Source organism: Gobio gobio, assembly GCF_949357685.1.
Source record: "Gobio gobio genome assembly, chromosome: 25".
Classification (NCBI taxonomy): Eukaryota; Metazoa; Chordata; class Actinopteri; order Cypriniformes; family Gobionidae; genus Gobio; species Gobio gobio.
The window spans coordinates 8,333,231-8,359,404 of record NC_137121.1 but is presented as its reverse complement, the minus strand read 5'-3'; the positions used below and the strand labels follow the sequence as shown (position 1 = coordinate 8,359,404).

Below are 26,174 nucleotides of genomic sequence, written 5' to 3'. Positions count from 1 at the left end.
CCCCAACACTGGACAACATGCACATTGTAACATGACCAAATGACAGCTTAAAATGCCATCTGATCTAATAGAAAAAAATATACAAGACAAACTAAAATATTGTCAATAAAATACAATGGTTCATTGTAAGGCAGTGTTAAACCTGTTCAACTGGGATTTAACCCCGGCTTGTGTCTTCTGCCGGTTAGATCAGCATTAAATAACTATCTCAACTCTTAAGATAGTAAGATAGTAATAACAGATATAAGATTACAATAATATCAGATTTTTCTCGTTTTAAATAAACATAAAAAACTGATGAAAAATTAACTCAAGTAAGACTTTTTTTTTTTTGCTATGGTTAAATAAATGTTCAGTGATATCTTCAAAAGATTTTTTTTTTTTGGCGTTTTTTGTTTGTTTTGTATATAGTGTTGATATGGCAACTAGTAAATACAGTTTCGTCATCCTGGCATGTGTGGAAAGTTTTAAACCATGTGTGTTACAACTAACCCACTATCCCACTCAGCCCTACCCTACAAAAGTGAAAAGGTACACCTTACTTACCCCTAATTGGTACATATTAGTACTTTACATATTCGCTTTTGTAACTTAGGGTACTGCCCCAGTGACAGTGCTGTACCTTTTTTTCTGAAAGTGTAGGCACACAAATTGGTTCCCTTCTAGACAGGAGCGCAGTGTGTGTGTGTGTGTGTGTGTGTGTGTGTGTGTGTGTGTGTGTGTGTGTGTGTGTGTGTGTGTGTGTGTGTGTGTGTGTGTGTGTGTGTGTGTGTGTGTGTGTGTGTGTGTGTGTGTGTGTGTGTGTGTGTGTGTGTGTGTGTGTGTGTGTGTGTGTGTGTGTGTGTGTGTGTGTGTGTGTGTGTGTGTGTGTGTGTGTGTTTGTGTTTGCATGTGCTTCACAACTGTGCAGCCCAGAGGGCCCATCGTAATAGCCTGCACTGGGGCCTGGTGTTACTAAGTTACGCCACTGATACGGCTCCTGTGCATCACCAAAATTCTTCAGAAACAATCAGAGAATATGACAGGTCTCGGGTTTAAAGCAAAGCACACACACAGGAATGAATAATTCACTAAAAACGCAATGCGAGTCTCTAATCAGCCTGACCTTCTTTACATTAGTGCTGTTTTGGACTGATTGTTTGAATGAATTAGATCATTTTGATTACTGGATCACTGCAAACTTTCCTAGAGTTTAACTACGCCTTAGAATGGTCTGATCACAAACATCAGAATCAGGTTAAAGGTTTAAAATGGAAATTACTTTTTGGGAGAAGTAATTTGTAACTGTAACTAATTCATTTTTTTAAAGTAAGATGACCAACACTGCTAGCGACGCAATACTCGTTCCTGTTATTCTCAGGGAACCGAGGTTACATGAGTAACCGAGACGAATTCTCGAATTCTATTGTATTATGAGTTTAATAAAGAACTCTGTCTCGTCTTCTGTCCAAACATACCGCGCCATCTGTAAAGAATGATCGACTTTTACGTACGCCAGGTGATCTGTAAATGCGAAAAAACTGTTTCCATTGCATTTTTGCTGTAATGTCCTTTTTCAAATTGCCTGAAAAACCACCTCATTCGAGCATAATTTTTTTTTTGCGATATACACTACCAGTCCAAAGTTTGGACACACTTTCCCATTCTCTTTGATGGGAAAGTGTGTCCAAACTTTTGACTAGTGTATTAGCCTGGATGCCAGCCGAACTTAGCCCCGCCCACAACATTTTTACACGGGCAGTTCGGTCTGGACTTGATCGGTAGAGAAGAAATTATGCCCGAACAGAAGCTGTTCAGACCAATGAAATTGTCAGGGCGGGCTTTAGACGATGATGGACAGATGATAAACAGTAACGTAATCATCCACGTCATCAAAGGTGCTTGGGTTGAATTTGTTCTAATCCTAAACGGAGAACTTGTTCGTATATGCGTTCACTTTTACTATTTCTCTCAGAAATTATGGTGTTGGTAAGTACTCTGTGTATCCTTATTTTACAACACCGGCAAAGATCGTTCACTCATCTTTTTCTTCTAACGTATTCCAGCGTGCGTGCAGACAGGATTGCCAAGTCTTTACAACAAAACACGCCCAATTGCTAACATTCCGCAAAACTAGCCAAAAACAAGCCCAATAGCTTTCCAGGGGGGTTGTCCAGGGGGGAAAGGCATTTGGGGGGTATAATATGTGTTATTTTGGCAGGGATGCCAGCTAAAATTTGCATTCCTGGGTCTGTATTTCACATAATTGGGGTCGCTTCAACCCGCGGACATGGCAACACAGTGCAGTTGAGTTCTGTTGACATTTGATAACTAACGTTATGCGTCACTCCGTTGCTCTGATTGGTTGTAGGTCTATCCAATTGAGATCTTTCCTGGTTCGGTTGAAACACGCCCCATAATCACAGCCCAACGGAGCAGTATCAGACTCATATTCTGACTAGAATTGAGTATGACGACGTCAGGCTAGTAGTGTATGGGAGTTTTTGCGAAATTTACACGTTTCAAGTTTTTTTAATTCAACTTCACAAGGCTGACTCCAAACTTTAAAAAAATTTCAATACACATGCATACATACATAGATAAAAAGAGTCATACATAACACACAACATTTCTGCCAATCTCATGTCAATCTTGAGTACCTAGAGTCGTGCAGACATCACTTTGTAGGCCAAAACGCAGGAGCGAGTTAGCATTTTAGCACTTCCGTCAATGGGGAGTGTCTAGAAGGCTAGTGTCTAGAGTCGGAAGGCACTCAGCACTACATGCTGACCTGAGTAAAGGATCGCGCCCTGACCCTTCTGCAACATCCCTTAAATACTAAGACAGAAACCTCTTTCTAATATAATGAGTTCACAATGGGAATTTGCATTAATCAAGTCCTGTAGACTTGTAATTTACACCTTATTGATGGAAATATCAGGCATGACAGGCAATGGAAAATTACTGCTGCACAACACTGTCCTTGATAACACTGAAATGAGGACATTTCCTTATCACACAGCATAATACTGAACATTAATATAAAATGATCGGCAATAAGTAAATGAACATTCCATTTGAAGGAACGAGTAAATATACAGCGAGAGAGAGAGAGAGAGAGATCAAGTAAAGAGATAAAGTAGAACACAGTTTTTTTTGCTCACAGACACACACACAGGTGTTTTATTCATTCAAATGAGATCCAGTGTCATGTTATTACAGCAACACAAACTGACTCTTTAAAATAGAAACTGGAAACCGTTTTAAAAATTTGCCCTGTCGATGTGATCCAGGTGCACCTGTGATGTGCTCTTTTTCTTCATCATCAGAACGTACTCGGCAAACTCCCGAATAGCTCCGTGGCCGGCGTGTCTCTGACTGGTGTATTTAGCCGCAATGAGACCTGCCACTGGTGTGTCACACGGGACACAATTCAGCCCCACCTGGGATAGGATCTCTACGTCTTCAGCTTCTGAACCTGTGAGGGAAAACATCACAGACTGCTCAGTAAATTTGTCAAAATCAGGTTCATTTACACCCTTCGTTTGGACATTCAAGTGTAAAACATTGCAAAATGCTCTAGATTGAAGCTTTACCTGACAACCTATGATGCATAGATTAATCAAATCTAAAGCTTTAATAGCACGGCAAAGAAAACCAGCCAGTATTTGGTGTGACCACTTGCCTCACACCTTATATCCACAACGTTGACATCAGCAAACCGCTCACCCACACAACACTATACACGCCGTCTGCCATCTGCCTTCTGCCCTGTACAGTGAAAACTGGGATTCATCCGTGAAGAGAACACCTTTCCAAAGTGCCAGATGCCATCGAATGTGAGCATTTGCCCACTCAAGTCGGCTATGGCGACGAACTGTGCAGCATTCCACAGGCCACAATCAACAACCTGATCAACTCTATGCGAAGGAAATGTGTTGCACTGCGTGAGGCAAATGGTGGTCACACCGATATTTACTTTTTTTTTGGACATATATATATATATATATATATATTACGAGGGCACATGAATATTTAAAAAAATATGTGTATGGATAAAACATTTATAATAAACACAGCAATAAAAAAATAAGAATTTTAAATTTGATTTTAATGATAACTTCAATTGTTTGCAACGTCATCACCATTATTTAACTGAATTAACACTGAACTGAGCTGAATATGACACTATTAGCGGGATTTGAATTTGTCTCATATTTGATGATATATGCATGATTGATACTTTTCTGTTTATTACTTTGAAAACAATCTGTGTTATACAAAGTGATATTTAAATAAGGGTGACTTGACTGGTTTAGCTGGATTTTTTAACATGACTCTCTCACCCATGAATGCCACCTCATCCCACCGCAGTTTCTTCTCTCTCATCAGCTGCTCCACCTCAAGCCCCTGCTGCTCTCCAATCCTGAGGTCACATCCGGCCTGCTGGGCGACTTTCTCCAGGAGACCCCTGGACAGGGGCTCATTCACGCTGGATATGAGGATCACCTGTTGAAAGTTATGAAACAGGTGATGCTACATTGTAAAAAAAAAAAAAAAAAAAAAATCCACAAGCTGAGATACAGTGCCCTCCACTAACATTGGCTATGAAAATAAATCTGCATTGTTTATCCTTTTGATCTTTCATTCAAAACATTCACAAAATTCTAACCTTTCATTGAAGTAAAACTGTTGAAGTGGGAGGAAACTCACATTATGAAATAAATGTTTTTCTCCAATGCATGTTAGCCACAATTATTGGCACCCCTAGAAATTCTTATGAGTAAAATATCTCTGAAGTATATTCCCATTCATATTTATGTTTTTTAGCACACCAGGGTGTCTAGGATGAAATTGTCAAGCCATGATGGATTCTAGTAAATACCAGCTGATAAAAAATCAAAACCCGATGGCTTCTGCTAGAAATCTTATAATGGGGCCGTGGTTGAATCTTCCCTCAGGACAACGATCCAAAACAAACATCAAAATCAACACACAAATGTGTTGTGTGTTTTATGCACATTTTTGGAATTTATTTGCATCTTGGTGTTTCCATTCAGTGTTTTTTATGCCAAATCAAATAATTAGCATAAAATAATCACAGTTAAAAATAGGTGGATGGAAACATAGCTACTGTACATTACAAGAGGACTGCTTGTTTCCGCATCCAAAGTCTGTACATTTAACAGTATTTTAATGTAAACTTACACTTAAAATATCCTGTTATATCCTTTACAGTTTTTTACTGTAATAAAGGAACTTGCCATTTATAAACGATCAGGTTTTTACTGTAGTATCTTTACAGTATTTTACTGTTACTTTTTTTTTACACTGTACAGGTACTATGCCCCATTATTTGTACTACACAACTTTACCTCTATATCTTCTCTCTGCAGCATCTGTATGCCTGCCACATCTCGAGCATTGATGGCCACAAGGTCCTCCCCCGAAACCGACGTGTATATCCGACCGTTCGTCAAACAGCCAGACACTTTACACAGAAACAGCCTGACCGCCGCTTTCTCCTCTCGGCCGAAGTAGCCAAACCTACACAAAAAGTCTGCATTTATATTTTCATTATTGTGTTTTGTCCGACCTCAGTGTTTGTTGAAATACCGCACCTCAGAACTCTCTGCTCAGCGACGGGCCAGTCGATGTCCACGTCGATATCAACGCTGTGCTCAGCCAGCATTTCATAGTAGGCGATCTTGCCCAACTAAAAAAAAAATATTAAGATTAAATCAATGGACAAGCAATTTTTATTCATTGTTTATTTTAATTAGGGTTTTTTTCTTCATCTGGATTCTTTTGTATCCAAATGAAGAAGACAGACTGCTTCCTGCTTCGCTACTGTTCGGACGCTCTTGCTTACTGCTCCGCGCTTTGCTCTATCGCTTCTATATTTTACAACTTCAGCAAATCAGCACAGTGCTCAAACGACAAAGCTTGACTCTAATGATAAAATTAGAAACTCTGGTGACTGAATTCCTAAACAAAAAGCGGAATATTTCAACCGACCAGCCTCCCACTGCCTCCAGCTTACATTCCGGAGAAGGGAAAACACAGCTGCCTACATTCAAAAGGATAAGGAAATGCCTCTTCTAGAATCTACTTGCTGCACAAACTGCCACAGACTTTTACAAAGGATTGCAGTTCTTGAAACAAAGTTATTTGCGGAACCATCCAACCAGACGAATCACACAGCAGAGCTTCATCATGATCGCCCTCTGCACACTGCCGGTGAGTCCCATAAATGTAGTGCTACTCAACAGGTAGAGAAACAAGTAACTGATCAACACACTAATCGATGGAACAAACAGGGAGCAAGACCAAAAGGCACTCGAGACATCAGATTGTCACGAGCATCACATATTGCCGCAGTAGCATGCTCTACCCCAGACACAAGGATTGCAAACACTAGTTTTCTACCACCAAATATACATCTTGAAAACAGATTTGAAGTGCTAATGAATGTGGGTGAGGAAACCCCAAACGTGATAAATGTGACCGAACACAGATTGAATCAGCCCGCAGCTAACACTAATGCTAACAGGCGCGCAGGTCGAGCAGACAGCGGCCCTCAGCTCAGAGCGCAGCCGAGCCCAGGACTCTGATAGTGGGCGACTCAACAATCAGAAACATTAGCAGCAGGGATACAACTACATGCTGCCTTCCACAAGCAACAGTCTCTGATGTAAACAGGGAACTTAAGAACATTCTGATGAAACATAAGACTGCAAATCGACTTATCATTCATGTGGGAAAGAACGATATTCAGAGAGAGGAGTCAGAACTCCTAAAGAGGGATTTCAATGAACTTTTTGAAACACTTAGAAAACTGAAAGTTCAGCCGTTCATCAGTGGACCACTTCCAGCAAAAGGAACAAATAGGTTTTCACGGCTACTTGGGCTTAATACATGGCTGCAAAAAACCTGCAACATGAAGGGAGTGAACTTTATCGACAATTTTAATCTCTTTTGGAGTCAGAGACAACTGTTTACATCAAATGGCCTCCACCTAAACAAACTCGGTGCAAGAGTGCTAAAGGACAATATTTATTTTTCCCTTCATCATCCTTCAGCTGTGTATGCTAACCCACTCAACCTGGATGGCACACACACACCAGTACAGAGTATGGACGATCACAGGACTTCATTTCAGCATCTGAATGGACATGCGGTTGATACACCCCACAAGGACAATGATAACACCACGCAGCCACAACAACCACTTCTCATGGACACACTCCCAGCTGAGCCCCACCCTCAGAGCTCACCACAGACACACTGTGACGGATTAGAACTGCTCCAAGTGACACAGATCGAGGCACTAAACAGTAACATCTCAGCCCATACTGTGGAGTCTGTGGAGGCACTGGTAAAAATGGGGACCATCAGGGGTGAGACTGGTGAACTTTTACAACTTATATGTGATATAAGCAATAAGCTGGAAGAAATGTCACTCCTTCAACCGGACGATAACATATTGCAGCTTCCGGTAACACCAGAGAAACAGCCCCCCTCACCAGACATGTTATTCCTCTCTACAGCATCCCCGCTTCTGAGCTTCACAGAGAAAATGGATTTTGTTTATACTGGAAACAGACAATCACACTCGATCGCTGCTAACCCCCAGATATCAACCAAAAGGCGTCAAGCCCCACAACCACCAAAGACTGTGGGCCCAGCTCTCTCTGCCCCTCCTCCTGTGAGATTTCTTCGGTCACAACGCCATGGCACACACCCTCCTCCATCTGCACCAAAAACAACTGATACCAGCTCTCAGTGACGTGTTCTGGGTCCTCGCAACGTCAACAGCAACCTTATCAAATGTTTACAAAACATGCGTGAATCCAGTGTGCCTGCTTCTTTCTCTATTTCTGTTCTGTTACATGATAGAAAGTCCAAGGCTTTCTCAGGCCGTATGGCAAACCCATCTAATCTGCTGCCTGTTACTTGTCAAACTAAGATTACTATGGGGGAAAAAATTAAAATTAATACTGTTAAGTTAGCACTTTTAAACATCCGTTCACTTAAAAACAAATCATTTCTAGTCAACGACTTAATATCCACAAACAACCTAGATTCTTTGCTTCTAAATGAAACGTGGCTAGAAGACAGCTGCAGTGCAACAGTCCTCAATGAAACAGCCCCTCCTAACTTTACTTTTATGAGTGTCTGCAGACCAGTCAGAAGGGGTGAAGGGGTCAAAGCTCTATTTAAAGATGTCTATCAATGTAAGCAAGTATCATTTGGTGATTATTTGTCTCTAGAATATCTGGGCATTGTGCTAAAAGGTGCACCACGCATCCTGCTTATCATTATTTATAGGCCTCCGAAATATTCTCCGGCCTTTATTGATGACTTTACAGAGCTGTTATCAGCAATCTCATCTGAGTATGACTGTTTTCCTATTGCTGGGGATTTTAAAATTCACATTGACAATGCTGAATCCAGTACAACAAAAGATCTCATGACTGTTCTTAACACTTTTGATTTGACACAACATGTACACGGACCCACACATGATCGTGGACACACTCTAGATTTACTTATCAGTAAGGGGCTAAACATTTCATCGATAGTTATTAAGGATGTGGCACTGTCTGATCATTTCTGTATTTTCTTTGATATATCAATCTCTCCTGCCATTGAAACTAGATCTGTCTCTGTCAAAAAGAGATGCTTAAATGAGAACACTAGTGTGCTGTTTATGAAGGCTATATCTCTAACACCAAGCATATCTGCAGACTCTGTTGATCTTCTCCTTGACTCTTTTAACTCAAAAGTTAAGAGTGTAATTGATGATATTGCTCCTGTAAAAGTCAGAAAAAAGAGTGGCAAACAAAAAGCACCTTGGAGAAACTCAACAGCAGTGCAATTAATGAAAAGACAATGCAGGAAATCTGAACGCATGTGGCGAAAGACAAAACTTGTAGTCCATTTCAACATCTATAAAAACAGTCTTCGTGCTTTCAATGTGGAACTAGGCAAAGCTAGACAGACCTTCTTTTCAAATATTATAAACAGAAACATAAACAACTCACGCACTCTTTTTGCTACTGTTGAGAGACTAACAAACCCCCCCGAGTCACATTCCCAGTGAAATGCTCTCAGACAGCAAATGTAGTGAGTTTGCCTCCTTCTTCTCCGAGAAAATCATTAATATCAGAAATGCGATCAGCACATCCTTGAGTTGCTCTGAGGTGAGTCAGATGAGACCACAACCTCAGAAAGTTATCATGACTGATTTCGAAGCAATTGATGGTAAAATTTTAGAAGAAATGGTACAGCACCTTAAAACATCAACCTGCGCTCTTGACACACTCCCCACTTCTTTTTTCAAAAGTGTGTTTAACTGTTTAGAAGCAGATCTCCTAGAAGTGGTAAACGCCTCACTTCTTTCTGGGACTTTTCCAAACTCCCTTAAAACTGCAGTAGTAAAGCCTCTCCTGAAAAAGAGAAATCTGGATATCTGAACTCCATATTGAGCAACTACAGACCAATCTCAAATCTTCCCTTCATAGGCAAGATCATTGAAAAAGTTGTTTTCAGTCCGCTGAACAAATTCTTGAACTCAAACGGATACTTTGACAATTTTCAATCTGGTTTCCGACCGCATCACAGCACAGAGACGGCCCTCATTAAGATAATAAATGATATTCGCCTCAATACAGATACAGGCAATACATCAATTCTGGTACTACTCGACCTCAGTGCTGCATTCGACACTGTTGACCACAACATACTTCTTGTCAGGCTAGAAAATTGGGTTGGGTTTTCTGGAATGGTCCTCAAATGGTTCAGGTCATACTTAGAAGGGAGAGGTTATTATGTGAGTATAGGTGACCATAAGTCTGAGTGGACATCCATGACATGCAGAGTCCCACAAGGGTCAATTCTTGCACCACTCCTATTCAATCTGTACATGCTGCCACTGAGCCAAATAATGAAAAATAACAAAATGGCTTACCACAGCTATGCTGACGACACCCAGATCTACTTAGCCCTATCACCAAATGACTACAGCCCCATTGACTCTCTATGTAAATGCATTGATGAAGTTAACAGTTGGATGTGCCAAAACTTTCTTCAGTTAAACAAAGACAAAACTGAAATCACTACATTAGGAAACAAAGATGAAATTCGGAAGGTGAACGCATATCTTGAGGCTAAAGGTCTAAAACCAAAAAATCAAGTCAGGAATCTTGGTGTGATTTTGGAGTCAGACCTGAGTTTCAGTAGCCATGTCAAAGCAATAACTAAATCAGCTTACTATCATCTGAAAAATATTGCAAGAATTAGAGGCTTTATTTCCAGGCAAGACTTAGAGAAACTCATTCATGCTTTTATCACCAGCAGGGTGGATTATTGTAATGGTCTTCTCACTGGCCTTCCCAAAAAGACCATTAGACAGCTGCAGCTCATACAGAACGCTGCTGCCAGGATCCTGAGCAGAACCAGAAAATATGACCATATCACACCAGTCCTCAGATCTTTACACTGGCTTCCAGTTACATTTAGGATCGATTTTAAAGTACTATTACTTGTATATAAATCACTCAATGACCTAGGACCTCAATACATTGCAGATATGCTGATTAAATACAAACCCAACAGATCACTCAGATCATCAGGATCAAGTCAATTAGAAATACCAAGGGTTCACTCAAAGCAAGGAGAGTCTGCTTTTAGCTATTATGCCAGCCATAGCTGGAACCAGCTTCCTGAACAGATCAGATGTGCTCCAACAGTAGCCACTTTCAAATCCAGACTCAAAACACATCTGTTTAGCTGTGCATTTACTGAATGAGCTATGCCACTGTACGTCTGACTGATTGCACTTTATCTTATACATTTTCTCAATGAGCTCTATGCTTTGTCCGAACTGCTTGCACTTTAATTATGTGTTTCAATTTAACCCTGTTTTATTTCTAGTTTTTTTTTATTTTATTTTTTTTTATTTTGATTTCATCTTTATTTTTATTTCCTTTTAATTCCTATTATAACTGTTATACTATATATATTTTTATTTTTTTTGCACTTATGACTATTTTAACTTCATTTCTGTGTAAAGCACTTTGAATTGCCACTTTGTATGAAATGCGCTATACAAATAAACTTGCCTTGCCTTGCCTTGCCTTGTATTTCAGCTTAACGTTAACCTCTGAAAAAAGATTAAAAAATAAATAAATAACTGTAAATGTCATAAGTGGTGTACCAGATGAAGGAGGACAAGGGGCATTTCGGGGACTTAAAGGGGTCATGAACTGGCTTTTTTTTATTTTTTTTATACTGTTGTCTGAGGTCAACTTATGATTTTCACATGGTTTTTACATTCAAAAACATCATAATGAATAAGTAATAGGCTATTTTCTGCCCTGGTTTTGAGGCTCTCTCAAGAAATGCTCGGTTTTTATGGGCGTGCCACACTGAAGACTTGGAAGTAAACGCCCACTGCTATGATTGGATCAGATTTGCATATTTAATGAGCTTCAGCTCCCCTGTCAGTACATGTGGGAATTGTTTTGAAAGCGTGTGGGGAAACGGCAACCGGAATCCGCCCACAGGGCTCAAAAAATTTCTTTATCAAACAAACACAATGATTTATCTCTCATCTGTCCGCGATTGATTGGAATGTTATTTTTTTATTACTTGGCCCGCCTGATCGGTGGATATAACCGCAAACCGTACACACACACACATGCACGCCCTTCAAGTCAAGAGAGTGAACAACACACATCAAGAAAGGAATGTTATTTCACTATTTATGATAGCCCGTCGGCAGGCCGGGCTTACATTTTGGTAGCCCGTATGGAACACACATAGCCCCGGGACATTGGGCTTTGCAAGCCCTGGCCCATTCATGTCTGAGTCTGATCCCGAATCGCAATGAACCAACAACACCACAAATAAAGGATTCCCCAGGCTGTGACAGCGTGCTAATGTATGTTCAGTTAGACACATAATCAATACGATCTGTAACAATGCAATACTATCACATATAAAAAACACGTTTTACTCAAATTAGTGTTGCTTCATTCATTCATGTAATCTCATCCTGTCTGCAAATCCAGTCTCGTTTACAAACGAATCCGTGTTTAAATGAATGAACAGACGCGCAATGTCTTCCCCACGTGAGCTGGATATTCATTAAAAATAAAGTTCATCCATGCATTCATAATATTGGAATCTGAATGAAGATTATGCGGTATGTTTATTGCTTAGAAATTCGATCTGGTTTAGCTCTATGTAGGCCAATATCATCTCAGGCACGAGTCGGTGGGCGGGGCTACAGAATCAGGCGTTTCACCACACAATGACGTCAAGGTGGGACATATTCTGAGATCGAGCGTTTGCTGGGCCTGGTGTCAATAAAAGCTTTTCTTTGACTAACAAGGAAGTTTTCAGCTCTGAAACTTACAGGATATTCTTATATTACCATGACCTTTTATATATCAAAAGGTCTGGGGAAAGTTGATTTATCAATTCATGAAAAAAACTAAATGTGTAACACATTATAGAGTGAATTTTATATGATATTATTTTTATTATATAATAACTATTTTTCCATGACTGAGAAGTTCAGGATTGTCCATATTTTGATAATGACCCACCTGTTTAAGGCCGTTTTCCAGGGCTTTTCTCTTAAAAAAATAGAAAGAGCCATTTTCATAGAGTTCCCCAGGCCAGTCTTGGCGTCGAGGTCTGTGCGCCACATCGATGTTCAGAGGAGTCGGATTCTTACCCGCTAATTAGGCAGAAGTGAAAGATTTGTGAACTTCATGAATTTCAGATTTAGCTCCTGGCCTGGCATCTAAACTATTTAGACTGTCACTAAACATCAAAAAAAATTCCAGTTATTTCCTTGTGAGATGTTTTCGAGATACCTTTCCCATGAACCTCGTTCCACCGGAACTGGTGCCTGCGCACCACTGAAAACACGTAGTCACAACCGTCTTCGGTGATCATCTGCAGGGCTTCTCTGATATGATGAGGGTGCAGGCATGGAGACGTCGCCTGAATATGACAGACGATGTCCACCTCTAAAACACAGACAGCGAATACAATAAAGCTGGAGGATCATAAATGTTTTTTGATAAAGGCAAACCCTTAAAATGATTGATTTCTACTTGCCTCACTAACATTTTCACCGGCCCTTACGCACACATTATTAATGGAGGGTCAAATTACTCAAAATTAAATAAATATTGAAATAAATTATCTAAAACATATTTAAACTGTTAACTAGACATACAAATCATGCAATTAATTAATTAAATCGCCAAACAAATTAATAAATGTAACTTTAATTTCATTTTATCATTTGTTTGCGCTCAAACAGATCAACATATTATCAGAGATGTATAGTAACGAAGTAGAACTACCAGAGGTGGACAAAGTACACAACTCCATTACTCGAGTGAAAGTAAAAGTACTACTGGTCAAATATTACTCTGCTACAAGTGAAAGTTGTTAAAAACTATTTTTACTTAAGTAAAAGTACAGAAGTACTTGCTTTTAAAAGTACTTAAGTATCAAAAGTAAATTTCCTTTTTTTTGGTCAATGCATTATTTTATTATTGTTGCATTGTTGTATAAATGCACGCTATGCCATCATGGTGGTTTAAGCCAGTCAGTGATGCTCCATACGACCACCTTAAACTCATTTAAATACTTAAAATGTACAAAGCTTTTTATAAAGCTGCTGTCGCTTTAAGGCAGAATGCACAAATCCTACACACTGATACACATCCGATATTCCCCCAACTGTTCACGTTCACTTAAGACATAATCAACTTTGTTTACGTGAATACTTCCCAAAATGAAAATTTTGACATTTTGTGTGTTTTGGTCTGTTTAAGTGTGAAAAAAACACAAAAGAAAGCTCTATTCAGTATTCGAGCTCTGGCATCTCAGAAGCACAAAAAACAGACTGAACTGAGCTCGTTCATCAAGCTTTCTCAGATTCATCCATATGACTGCGCTTCTCTTTCTCCCAGACATTTACATTTTGCACAAAAAAAAATGTTTAAAGAAGAAAAAAAATCATCCACTGACTTGCAAAGCTGCTACAGAAACGACTTTTGACTTCGAGGATCTTGATAGAAATGTAGTGGAGTAAAAAGTACGATATTTGTCTTTCAAATGTAGTGAAGTTAAAGTAAAAGTTTCCCTAAAAAATATTACTTCAGTAAAGTACAGATACTCAAAAAGTGTACTTAAGTACAGAACTCAAGTAAATGTGCTTAGTTACTGTCCACCTCTGAGAACTACTTCACTACTGTAGGCTACTTAAGTACTAAAAGGCAGTATCTGTACTTTACTAGAGTATTATTTTTTTCTCCTACTTCCACTTTTACTTCAGTACATATTTTCGATGAGTTTAATACTTTTACTCCGATATTTTTTTTATGTGCTGCATCGTTACTCGTTACAATTATAAAAATGTTACGAATCATTCCATTCCAAACCCACATTACCGCGCATGAGAGAGCGCGCGCGAGAGTGCGAGAGAGAGAGAGAGAGAGAGAGCGCGAGAGAGAGCGCGCGAGAGAGCCCCGCGAGCGCGCATTCACTGTCTTTAAAACAACACGAGCGTCTTGCGCTCAAATTGCTCTCTATTTGTTTACATAGTTAATGTGCACTGTGAAGTAATACAAACAACGAACAGCTGTATTTTTATTAACTAAGATTAACAAAGATTAATAAATACAGTAACAAATGTATTGATCATGGTTAGTTCATGTTAGTTATTAGTCTAATACATTAACTAATGTAATGTTAACAAATCGAATATTGTAAAGTGTAACAAACAAATCATTTACTCAGAACACCTCTTGAAATGAGAATATAAGTGTGCTTACCCCATTTTTTTTAGTAAGAGTGGTGATAGTAAGATTTAATTTTAATGAACTACAGTATTTTCAGGTTATTTGACAATATGTAGAAAAATTACCCACCAACATTGTGATTGTCCTTGGCTTAATCATTTGAAATAATAAAAACAATATGATGTTCAAACTTTTGACTACTTTCTTTAATAACTACATAACACAATACTTGTACTTTTACTTTCAGTACTTGAGTAGTACATTTTAAAATAAACTACTTGCAATACTTAAGTACAAAAAATGTTGAATACTTTAGTACTTCTACTGAAGTGTGGTGCTTAAAGAGCACTTCAACTTCTACTCAAGTCACTGTTTTGATAAGGAACTTGTACTTTTACTCAAGTATGTGTCTCTAGTACTTTATACATCTCTGCATATTATATATATATATATATATATATATATATATATATATATATATATATATATATATATATATATATATATATATATATATATATATATATATATATATATATATATATATATATATATATATACACACATACATATGCAGACATACATGCGTACAGTCAAACCAAAATGTATTGAGACAACTTCAACATTTTTACAGACCTTCAACATTCACTATAGTTTAGAAAATGGTAATAAAATGACAAGAACTCTTGATAATGTCAGATCACTTTGATAGAAAGGTATGTAATGGATTACACTCAACCAATCAGCTGTTCAATTACAGTACACAATTAAATAATACCAAATAAGGTCAACCAATGACCAAGCAATGCTTCATTTTGTTCAGTTCAAAGTCCCTTTTTTAAAATCAATTTTACTGTTAGTCACTGTATGAAGACTTGTTGGGTATAATGTCACAGTTGACTTTATTTTGCTATCCTCACTTACATAAATGAACTATAGTGTCCTGCACTAGTAAATATATCTGGTGTCCGAATAACTTTGGATAAATCTATATTTAACTTGAGTAATTTATACATTCTGTAAAAGTTTAAAGGCTTCATACACCTCTTTTACTATTTTACATGTTGTGTTATAGCAACTAAATTAGCAAAGGTTATCCTACTATTTATTTATTTCCTATAACAACACAGTGGCTGAGTCATCTTCCTCCAGCACATGCTTATATCTAAATATGTTACTTTAAAAGTAAATCCTCGTTGTTCTTGGGGCATCTTTACCCGTCATCAGGCATGTCAGTAAGTTAGTAAGATCATTAATAAAATGAAAGTCGCGTGATGATGAAGGTCTGTCTCACCGGGTCTCAGTCGGATGAACTCCTGGATGGTCTCCAGAGAGCTGGAAAAGTCGTTGGAAACTTCAGGACTGCGGCGATGAACTTTCGCGCCCCAGGCTTTAGCGACCCGCTCAATTTCATCGTGATCTGTGGAAACCCACACGCTGCCACACACAGTAACATCAGTCACAGTTAGTAAAAATAACTCATTTTACTAACAAAACACAAAGCAAGACTAAAACGCTATTTTCATCTTTGTTAAAAGACTAAAACAGTCTGACTTTAATGCTCAAATAGGGGAGCGCGGGGAACAACCTAACGCGGAGTTTAACAACCGAACACACATGGTTTAAAACTTTCCACATATGCCAGCACGACGGAACTGTATTTACTAGTTGCCATATCAACATTATTTAGAGAAAAAATTGCACCAAAATTTAACAAATTCTTTGGAAGATATCACTGAACAATTATGTAACCATAGCAAAAGTAAATTTCTTACTTAAGTTAAATTTTCATCTCTTGTTTTATGTTTATTTAAAATGAGACAAATCGGATATTATTGTAATCTTCTATCTGTTATTTAAGAGTTGAGATAGTTCTTTAATGCTGCTCTAACCAGCAGAAGACACAAACCGGGTTTAAATTCCAGTTGAACAGGTTTAACACTGCCTTAGTGCCTTACAATGAGCCCCATATTAGAACTGCACTATTATATTCGATACTTTTATGAATTCTTTTGAGAAACCGTGAGAAAAGGGTGAATAATGAGTCAATGTTCAGAAATGATTCATTACTATTATGTTTTTAACTATGCTGTATAGCTGTATTTAGCGATGTCTTTGTTGTAAAAAAAAAATAATAATAATAATGATAAAAAAGCCATTATTTTATTTTTAAAAGTTAATCATTGTATTTTATTGACAAACTATTTCAGTTCGTTTTTTTATTATTATTAATATATCAGATATCATTTTAAGCTGTCATTTGGTCATGTTACAATGTACCCCCGTTACAATGTACCCTAAACATGTTACAATGTACCCTCACGTTACAATGTACCCTAAACATGTTACAATGTACCCTCACATTACAATGTACCCTAAACATGTTACAATGTACCCTCACGTTACAATGTACCCTAAACATGTTACAATGTACCCTCACGTTACAATGTACCCTAAACATGTTACAATGTACCCTCACATGTTACAATGTTCCCTAAACATGTTACAATGTACCCTCACATGTTACAATGTACCCCAAACATGTACCCCACCTATGGGGCATGTTGTCACATTTCACTTTCATTCTTTCGGGGCAGGGCCGGCCCAAGCCCTTATGGGGCCCTAAGCAGAATTTTATTTGGGGGCCCCTCGGTTCCACCAATACGATTGACTATTGTCAATTCTTGATAATTTGCACACCCAGTATCAATTTTAGTAGTTGTAGCATTGTTGCTTACATCATGTCTGGCTGTCATGTTTTCACCCTTATACGGTTTTTAATTGTACCAGTAGCAAACCCACAGGTGTGGTCAGGTGTTAATATTCAAAACCTTACAGTACTTCAGTTTTTTATGTTTTTAAAATAAGTTTCTTATGCTGAATATGCTCACTTTTCCCCAGGATTCTTTGATGAATAGAAGGTTCAAAAGAACAGCATTTCTCTGAAATAGAAAGCTTTAAAAAAAAATCCTAAAAATATTGTACACAACTGTTTTCAACACTAATAATCATAAATGTTTGTTGAGTATCAAATCATCATTTTAGAATGATTTGTGAAGGATCATGTGACACTGAAGACTGGAGTAATGATGATACATTCAGCTTTATCATCACAGCCAGGAATAAATTACACTTTACACTCAAAAATAAAATGATGCTATATATGACACTAAAAGTGGTTCTTTGTCGTAATCATAGGGGAACCACTTTTGGTGCTATATAGCACCATATCTTAACAGGTTCTGTATATGGTAGCGGGGTAAATCAAGAAAAAAGTATACATTATTAATGAAACAAAACCACATAATTGTACTAGACTGTAGACTGTGAAATTAATGTGAAAGTGATCCAATTAAGAAAAAATCCAATTAAGTGGATTTACACAAACTGAGAAAGTCAAAAAGCGTTAGGTTGTGCCCCGCTCTCCCCTATATAAATGTCACTTTTTATTTAGGCAAATTTAAAACTGCTTTCATACATGAAAAGTATCATATAATGAACACTTAAAAAAGCATATTATAACAATTAAAAAAAGATCAAATGTAGTTGCCTGTCAACGACTCCTGAATCCAAGGCAGCTCTCAGAACCCATCCGATGAGAGGAACACCGGCCAGATTCTTGATGTTCTTCAGAGGGATTCCCTTACTGCCACCCCGAGCCAGAACCAGAGCCGCCCGGTGAGGGAGTCCAGCGCACCTGTTGCTCTCCATCGCCGCGGAAACGTCAAGGTGCGGTTTGGACAAACTTTTATGATAATAATTTTATTTATTCGTTAGATTATTCTTAGTTTGCTAGACTTAACAGCATATGTTTACGGACCAGAGTCGTTTCACGGGGTTTCCTCTGTGACAAATGGATCATCATCAGTATCTGACAGATGATCATCACAATCGCTCACAACCGGAGCTACTTTTACACCTCTCGTATCACTCCGCGTTCTCTGGCTTCTTTAGTTTAAATCAGAGATGTCCGTTACAACATGATTATAAACGTGAACATAAAACTCCTGATAGATGAATTGAAGACGAAGAGTATCCAGATAAAGCTTAGAAAACAAAAATATCGCTATAGGAAGAAAAACAAACATGTAAGGGACACAAAGAGCGGAATGAGAGCGAACTTAAAATATAAGACAAGTAACTTTAATCGTTTAATAATCAATATTGTTACTAATAATCTATTTTAATTGCTTAGTTTATGTATAATGTCGTGTTCATTTTGTTTTGCTAGTTATAGGCTACGTTGTAATGGACTATTTTTACCAAGCTTTTACCATAACGCCTGACACAAAATAGTTGTCAGAAATGTAACAGTTCATTGAAAATATACAATCTATTTTAACTTTAGGATAGTGCCCATAGGATAGTGAGAAATAATGGCGGTCAAATTCCAGGACGAACAAAGAACCCATTTTATTCAGAGGTAAACTTAGTAATAGCTATTCAACGTGGTGCAGCTGTTGTTATCAATATGGCAACATGTAATTCTGACAGCTTGTAATATAAATATATGAGATTTGTATAACAGCAACTAATGCCTATCTATCTATCTATCTATCTATCTATCTATCTATCTATCTATCTATCTATCTATCTATCTATCTATCTATCTATCTATCTATCTATCTATCTATCTATCTATCTATCTGTCTATCTGTCTGTCTGTCTGTCTGTCTGTCTGTCTGTCTATCTATATCTGTCTATCTATCTATATCTGTCTATCTAAAAAAACGAAATGTGTTCCCTCACTCACCACACGAGAGCAGTATTGTCACAGTTTTTGCGGAATCAAAACAGAACAGCGTTTATGTGCTTGTTGTAAAACTGATTTATAATCAATTAACTTTGTTTTGTCCTATTACTTTACTCTATTTCTTAAAATGTTGTGTATCATTTTAATTTTTACTTTAACATCAAGCACCCTGCAGTTTTGGGTGAGTTAGCCTATTGGTTAGATTAAGATGCAAAATTAAGAATTTATTTTCTTGGCATGCTCACAATGTAAACAAATTTTGCAGTTTTGTTCATCAAAATCTATCTATCTATCTATCTATCTATCTATCTATCTATCTATCTATCTATCTATCTATCTATCTATCTATCTATCTATCTATCTATCTATCTATCTATCTATCTATCTATCTATCTATCTATCTATCTATCTATCTATCTATCTATCTAGTGCTAGTTTTTGACTAAAGGAGGCAGTTGAAAGACAGAAGAGAGCGGCTCTGATCTTCACTCTCACATCGCAGGAGGACTTGAGCTCAGTGCGGTTTCAGATGGGATTGGTTCAGTGTCAGAGGTCGTGACCTTCACCCTCTTCTCTGATGTAAACTTCAGGTAACAGTAACACCAGCTCTTTTTTTATCCTTCCGACTCTATTAAAACAAGTGTTTGCTGTCCATTCTCTCTCTCTCTCTCTCCAAACACTTCTGTTGTGAAACCAATCAGCTCCTCACGGCGGTTCGTGATCTGATAGCAGCGAGCAATTTATTTAGAGCAAACTGTCCGCCAAACATTTCAGTGCTACACCCCTCAGTTCCATGAAAAGCAATTTATTAACTGCCAAGACAAGAGAATCAGTCGCTTTTAAGAGGGAGAGAAAGATGTGAATCTTCTTATTTAATATCCGCCATGAGGGAGATTGAGACAGGAGGTCAGGGGTGAGTCCACACTAGACCTTTCTGACACACTACATTGCAAGCTAGGGGTGCAAGTCACCGTGTCTCTTCACCTACAGTGGAGATGCACCATTTCCTGCATTGATGTGACCATATTTTTGAGAAAGGCATAGTGACAGTCCTGACATCAGGCAGGAAAAAACACTCTGCGGAAGGTACAACAGTCCGTAGAACCAATTTAGACATGTAACCTTGGACACCTTTTTGTATCTACAATAATAGTAAGTGCACATTGCATTGGAATAAATAATAATAATACAAAAAAAAAAAAATATATATATATATATATATATATCAAATATTTTTTTATTTGTATTATTATTATTATTATTATTATTATTATTATTTATTTCAATGCAATGAGCACTATTGTAGATATTTTGTATTGTAGATATTGTTGATATTGTTGATATTGTAGATAATTGTAGATACTATTATTTATAAATAAATAAATAAAATGTTTTTAAAAAAGAAACATTTAATTTAAAAGCTGCATTTAAAAAATCAACAATTGAGGGACCAAATAAAATTAACTAAAAATAAAATTAACTAAAAATAAAATATAAAATGTAATAATAAATAAAATATATATAAAAAAAATGATATTTAATTTAAAATCTGCATATAAAAATCAACTACGGAAGATACGACACAATTGAGGGACAAAATAAAATAAAATATAAAAATGTAAATAAAAAAAATAAAATAAAAAAATATATATATATATATTACAACTACGGAAGATACGACATAGTTGAGGGACAAAATAAAATAAAAAAAATATAAAAATGTTATAATAAATAAAATAAAATATATAAAAAAAATATATACATATATTTAATTTAAAAGCTGCATATAAAAATCAACTATGGAAGATACAACACAATTGAGGGACAAAATAAAATAAAATATAAAAATGTAATAATAAATAAAAAAATATATTATAAAAAATATTTTAAAAATGCATTTAAAAAAAATCAACTGTAAGGCACAACACAATTGTACAACACAAATAATGAATAATAAAAAAGTGTTTAAAAAAAATTTTGTAATTTAAAAGCTGCATTTAAAATTTAAAAGATGATTTAGACAGCGGAAGGTACAACATTGAGGGACACAATAAAATAAAATGTGCTTTAATAAAAAAACAAACTAAATTTAAAAGCTTTTTTTAAAAGGCAGACTAAATTTAGACATGTAACTTTGGACACCTTTTAGTATCTACAATAACAGTTTCATACAAAACAAAATTAATAAAAAAAAAAAAAAAACAGACTCTAAAATCTTAGCAAAATCTCCAAAATATGATCCCCTCATGTCACATCGTTTATCATAGTTGCCTCAAATCGCCAACTCTCCCTGAAATAAAATGCTGTCAGTGTGAACGCTCCTACAATCAACAAATCTGTCAATGTCGCATGCTTGCAAGTAATGTCAGATCTTTAACAGAACAGCGTTCAGTGAAAACAGAAATTCGTCCATGTTGACTTTCTGTCTGATTATTTGGATATGGAAAATCTTTTCATAACTCGTATCTAATCATGATTCAAGCCAAAAATAAACTGGCTAATAGTGATGTTACGTCTTTAAAGTCACAATATCCTTTGAGGGATTTCGTCCACAGAGCAGATGCCATTTCAAAACTCAAACTCAGGGCAGAAAACACCTCCACACTTCTTCCTAGGAGTATTTCATCCCGAAAAGTTTGCCGTTTAGTCTCACAATACGTCATATTAGTTATTTTCTCAGATTGGATGATAATTGATAAATTATATGTTTTTTCAAGCAGCAGCACAGATATATATCAGTCAAGACATTTTGTGTAAGTGCCATCAGAGTGAAACCAAATTTAGCTGAACAAACATGGCTGTGGTGAATTTTCCGCTCTGCGGTGGCGAGAGTTTTGGTGGTGGGCGAGAAACTGTGAGAAATTTGTATTGTGAGACACCAGTTGCTAAGGCACTCGGGAAGAGTCGACATCCATCTGTGTAGATGTGTATTTATATCACACATGAATAATTTGCTGAAATAGAAGGAAACAGAGAGATTGTGAAGCACTGGACTGTCACATTAGCATATGTGTGTCAAAAAATATAAAGAATTAAATCAACTCATTCCGCCAGCACTTTCATAATGAATCCCAAAAGCGAGAAGCAGACGTATAATTAATAGTAACAATAATAAAAGACAATTTTAAGTTGGGCATACTAAACAAAAACATACAGAAGCAGTTACAGCTACAGTTACAGCAGACGAAAAAGGAAAAAGCTATTTTTCGAACAATCGCATGAACGCTTTATATGCTGGTAGAACACAATTATGCATCTATCAGCCACACCATGACCTCTGACCCCAGTGATGTCATTTCATTAGGATAATAGGCCACCCATTTCCATTAGTCTTGATAATGTCTGTGCTAATGCGGCAGCACTGACCTCAGGGTCACCCCAAACAAATATATATTTCTCTATACACTTGTATAATAAATATATATATTTAATATTATTAAATATTTTTTACAAAAATGTTACAACTAAAAAATAAATAATAAAAAACTGCAAAAAAAAATATCCTACATAATCTCCAAATTAATGTTGAAGAATCAACATAAAGGATATATATATATATATATATATATATATATATATATATATATATATATATATATATATATATATATATATATATATATATATACAAACACATACACCGATCAGGCATAACATTATGACCTGATTCCTAATATTGTGTTGGTTCCCCTTTTGCTACTAAAACAGCCCTGACCCGTCGAGGCAAGGACTGTTAGCAGCAGATCCTTTAAGTCCTGTAATTGGCGAGGTGGGGCCTCCATGAATCGGACTTGTTTGTTCAGCACATCCCACAGATGCTCGATTGGATTGAGATCTGGGGAATTTGTTTCCCAGCAGAACATTGCCCAAAGCATCACTGCCTCCGCCGGCTTGCCTTCTTCCCATAGTGCACCTGGTGCCATGTGTTCCCCAGGTAAGCAACACACACACACCCGGCCATCCACGTGATGTAAAAGAAAACATGATTCATCAGACCAGGCCACCTTCTTCCATTGCTCCGTGGTCCGGTTCTCCACTGTTCCTTCCTTGGAGCACTTTTGATAGAGACTGACCACAGCAGACCGGGAACACCCCACAAGAGCTGCAGTTTTGGAGATGCTCTGACCCAGTCGTCTAGCCATCACAATTTGGCCCTTGTCAAACTCGCTCAAATCCTTACGCTTGCCCATTTTTCCTGCTTCTAACACATCAACTTTGAGGACATAATGTTCACTTGCTGCCTAATATAGCCCACCCACTAACAGGAGCAGTGATGAAGAGATCATCAGTTATTCACTCCAGTCATAATGTTATGCTTGATTGGTATATATATATTATATATATATATTAATTAAAAAAAAATGAAACTAAATGTGTCACCCTTTATCATCAAGTCCTCATTATTAAACTCCAAGTTTCCATTTTCCTAGGATAAAAAGAGCAATATACCCATTCCACATCATATTGAAAAAGTCCTAATGTTTAATATATAAAAACTGTTTAATAAAATGTTGGGTTGCATGTATATTGACCAATTACATTTTCTGCCAACTGCATAGAGAGCTGAAACCAAAAGTACACATGTAGAGGAAAATCCCAGAGATAGATGTGGAGGCCTCAGCGGCTCCCGGACCAGACTTGTGTTTAATTGGCCCGGGTTTTCAGTTTGCTTTGGGGCCGAACTGGCAAATGAATCCCGCTGATGAGTCTCAGTAAACAATAACACAAACTGACATTTGCCAGCGAGGATCCATTTGCCAAGATTTTCTGTGGCAGAAATAGATAAAGGTGCTGTTGTTTTTTAACTTAAATGTCACAGTAATCATGTTGAAGTCGCTCGAGTCCTTTCGTCAGAAACAGATGCAGAACAAACGAAGTGAACTTTAAGAGCTCTCAGGAGAAAATGCTTGTGAATGAACACTAGCCAGCTAATAAACGCAGGACGCTCGAAATAAAAATCACAAATGAGACCTCAGTCGATTCTCCTCGACAACATGGAGACTTTTGCTCAAAACTGAGGCTAGGTCTACATTCACATTTCAAAATGCTCTCCGTCCTCACTTGCAATTTCCAAGCATTTTCCAAAAGTTGCTCGTCCACCCTGAAATGTCAGAAGATGCTTACCAGACATAATAAAGCTGACATTTACATTTAAAGTGCCCCTATTATATCAGCTTTCATGCAGTGTGTAATTTTAAATCTATTGTCTCCTAAAAGAAAGAATCGATTCTGAACTGCCGAAATGAGTCGTCAGTCATTCCAGTCTCACTTCCTGTTACACACCTAAGTAACAATGTAACACATTTGCATAATACCAGCCTATGGTCTTCATTGGCTATCTGTGAACATCGTCTACTTTGACCCTCAAACACTGTAGTTGTAGCTGAGGCCTGGAGTTTGGTTGGTGTTGTCAACATGTTGAGAAGATGCTGCGGTAGCACTTGGACGCGATTCCGCCTTGTTCGTGCATCCAGTTCGCGCGAATAACGCGAATTTGACGCGAATTGAGCGAATGGTGCGCGAATGGTGCTTTTTGTGCATTCACACGTTTGAAGCAAATTCAAATGAAATGAACGAGAGTCTGGTAGGACCCCAGCTAACAGGGAATGTTTCCATAACTTTCACTAACGTTATGTAAAAGTTATGTAAATGTTAGAAAAAAACATTCCTAAAATAATGTTTCAGGAACATTCTTATAATGTTTTCATAGTTCAAAAACGTTCTCGTAACGTTGAGAGGAAACATTCTTAGAACAACATTGTTGGAACGTTTTTATGTTATTTGGGCTTGACTGATGTTCTCATAATGTTGAGCGAAAACGTTCTCATAACAATGTTCTTGCAACGTCTTTATCAGGTTTTTTGTGCTTCACTGATGTTCTCATAATGTTGAGCGAAAACGTTCTCATAAAGTTCTTGCAACGTCTTAATCATGTTATTTGTGCTTGACTGATGTTCTCATAATGTTGAGCGAAAACGTTCTCACTACAACGTTCTTGCAACGTCTTTATCATGTTATTTGTGCTTGACTGATGTTCTCATAATGTTGAGTGAAAACGTTCTCAAAACAATGTTCTTGCAACGTCTTTATCATGTTATTTGTGCTTGACTGATGTTCTCATAATGTTGAGTGAAAACGTTCTCAAAACAATGTTCTTGCAACGTCTTTATCATGTTATTTGTGCTTGACTGATGTTCTCATAATGTTGAGTGAAAACATTCTCAAAACAACGTTCTTGCAACGTCTTTATCATGTTATTTGTGCTTGACTGATGTTCTCATAATGTTGAGTGAAAACATTCTCAAAACAACGTTCTTGCAACGTCTTTATCATGTTATTTGTGCTTGACTGATGTTCTCATAATGTTCGGTGAAAACGTTCTCACTACAATGTTCTTACAACGTCTTTATCATGTTTTTTGTGCTTTACTGATGTTCTCATAATGTTGAGCGAAAACGTTCTCACTACAACGTTCTTGCAACGTCTTTATCATGTTTTTTGTGCTTGACTGATGTTCTCAAAATGTTGAGTGAAAACGTTCTCACTACAACGTTCTTGCAACGTCTTTATCATGTTATTTGTGCTTGACTGATGTTGTCATAATGTTC

At 37.2% G+C, this 26,174-nt stretch overlaps 1 protein-coding gene across 1 annotated transcript; it reads right to left on the bottom strand.

The window, feature by feature from the left end:
• Positions 1-3,242: 3,242 nt before the first annotated feature.
• LOC307121801 (N-acylneuraminate cytidylyltransferase B-like) lies at positions 3,243-18,524 on the bottom strand (the record flags this gene model as incomplete). Its single annotated transcript, XM_079809559.1, has 8 exons — positions 3,243-3,457; positions 4,326-4,488; positions 5,355-5,526; positions 5,601-5,695; positions 12,597-12,730; positions 12,870-13,025; positions 16,108-16,250; positions 18,364-18,524. The coding sequence occupies 8 exons, from the start codon at positions 18,522-18,524 to the stop codon at positions 3,243-3,245; spliced, it is 1,239 nt and encodes a 412-aa protein (XP_079665685.1).
• Positions 18,525-26,174: the final 7,650 nt, after the last annotated feature.